Source organism: Rutilus rutilus (assembly GCF_951802725.1).
Source record: "Rutilus rutilus genome assembly, chromosome: 17".
In the NCBI taxonomy this organism is placed as follows: domain Eukaryota; kingdom Metazoa; phylum Chordata; class Actinopteri; order Cypriniformes; family Leuciscidae; genus Rutilus; species Rutilus rutilus.
In genome coordinates, this window is record NC_140230.1 from 31221640 (window position 1) to 31223882 (window position 2243).

The 2243-nt window shown below is 39.9% G+C and overlaps 1 protein-coding gene across 7 annotated transcripts in view; it reads right to left on the reverse strand.

Moving 5' to 3' along the window:
* Nucleotides 1-2127, reverse strand: part of arhgap33 (Rho GTPase activating protein 33) — a 59325-nt gene extending 57198 nt beyond the window's left edge. For 4 of the 7 annotated variants that reach the window (XM_084385423.1, XM_084385421.1, XM_084385418.1 and 1 more), the window contains exon 1: nucleotides 1851-2127. Coding sequence is in view for 3 of the 7 variants with exons in the window: in XM_084385418.1 (XP_084241544.1) it covers nucleotides 1851-1869 (19 nt within the window). In the remaining 4 variants the exon portion in view is untranslated. Of the gene's footprint in view, nucleotides 1-241; nucleotides 851-1850 lie in introns of those variants that run through there. The other 3 variants (XM_084385419.1, XM_084385420.1, XM_084385422.1) reach the window with 2 other exon arrangements.
* Between the last annotated feature and the right edge of the window lie 116 nt (nucleotides 2128-2243).

The window sequence follows — 2243 nt, forward strand, 5'->3', positions numbered from 1 at the left end:
AGGGGCTCAAACCCCACAAAAAACAGTGAACCACTTTCTAGCAACATCAGATGAGGGACAATAGCAGTTTGTCAGATGCAGTGTGTTGCTGATGCTGATCTTGTAACTAATGGCAACAACTGCATCTGTACAACGAACTCCATCAGTGAGAGAAAGTGGAGGCAATTGAAATGGCCTGTTGTGGAAAACCAATAAACACTGAGGTTGATTGTGAAGGTTTTAATACAGATAAAGAACTTACCACCATCCCTATCTCCAGCTTAGGCGGCAGGGACCAGCAGGGCTCCGTGTTTGGATCAGGATGCGTTTCCAAAGTTTCTTCCCACATCAACGCTTTTCCTTACATCCTGGTTTTATTTCGCAACAGTGTGTTAATGACCTGGATCGCGCAAAAGCACCACCGGACGCCAGAGACTGAGAGACGTTAGAGTGGAGAACCCCAAATAAACAGCCAAAGGAGGAATAGGAGAAGGAAAATATGTCCTGCGCGTCCTCACACAACTCCACAAATCCCGCACAGATACATACTGTCACTACTGTGACATCCAAAAACAATTTACTCAGACAGGAGACTCAAATCGATCAAATTCCCCGGAACAGCAGCATCGTCCCCGCGTGTTCTCCCGCCCATCTCATCTCACTGCTCGCTAGGAGAACTGAGGGGTTCTTCGCCGCTCCCAAAACAACTTACGGGTGTCCTCGCTTCACCCAAACGCGACCGAGGGTCTTTTTTACGAGCTATATAGTTGCATTACAAAATATTTAGAATCTAATATAGCTGTCTACGCCGGGTGTGATAGCAGCGCTGTATTGTTGTATAAAGTAAAACTTAAGGAAAGACAACCAAGCTGTACTCCCCTCTTTTCCAAAATGGAATGTTCCACTGAGGTGGCCCGTTGGACAAAAGGAAGCCTGGAGCGCGCCGCTGATCAATGGGCGGAGGCGCGCAATCGTCATCCAGTAGAATTAACAAAATAATGAAGGCAAGAATTTACCGAGACCCTACTTTATTACCCCCCTTTTGTGGTATATGTTGTTATGGCAAACACGGACATGTAAGATGATAGTACCATGGTTTTCTTTTAAGTAGCTTGGTATTTAAAAATAAATAAATAGCCTACCATAAAATACCATAGTACATAAATATGGTAATCAGTCACTACTATTCAAATAATACGTTATTTTTTGAAGTACATTGGAATACCATATGGGCTACCATAGTACATATGGTAATCAATAAGTATTGTATATCAAAATTCCCATACCTCAGTACTCAGGCGTATCTGAGTACAATGATATTGTTTTAGAACATGTACCACCTCTCACAAAAAGTACTGTGACATATACCATCCTCTGATATCCATTATACTTCCAACATGACATGTACTTACCACAGTATTAAGATATCACTGGTTTCCATGGGGGGAAAGAAAACTAGAACATTAATATGCCAACTTTTCAGTACCATGACATTATCATCTGATACCATCGTAGCCTACCACAGAACTTTTAAGAAAGGAAGATTTTTAATTACATATATTATGAGCTTTTATATAACACATCACTTTATTTGAAGGAGCAAACCTGAAGGATGCAAAAACAATGTTTGTAAAACCATCTCAACATGAATTAGTGAAAAGAGAAACTACACAACCAAATATGAAATGTTAACAGATAGACAAGGAAATGACTTTTATAAATAAACAGACCTATTCATGTGAACGCATAAAGAGAGAGAGAGAGTACAAACAGAACAAGTACATTTGTAAACAGGCTCCTGAGAACACTCAGACATAATTCAATTTAAACTGAAGAGCTGTCCTAATTTTGATTAGGAGTTAAAAACTCACTTGTGGCTCTACGGTGCATTTTCTCCCGGTGTTGTGATGTGTGTATATTCTCAGTTGTTTGTCAGACAGATTGATGCATGAGCCATTTCTGCTTTTTCACATCAGCTTTAGGAAATGAGTCTTTTAGAAACACATGCAAGTGGGCGTTTGTGGTTAGAGAGAAAACCTTTTGGTTTCCTATCAACAGTGACCATGAGAGCTTTCCCCCCCAAAAATGTATAGATGGTAATTTTATCATCAAGTCTTTACATTATAATTATGTGTATTAAAGTTTACAAGAGGTTCAAAGAATTATGCATCCTTCATAACTTTGGGGAGCCATCTGGTGGTTGCTTTCAGAATCATCAGTTGAGGCATTCAAGATTTAACAAACAGGTCAGAATTGAAACTAAA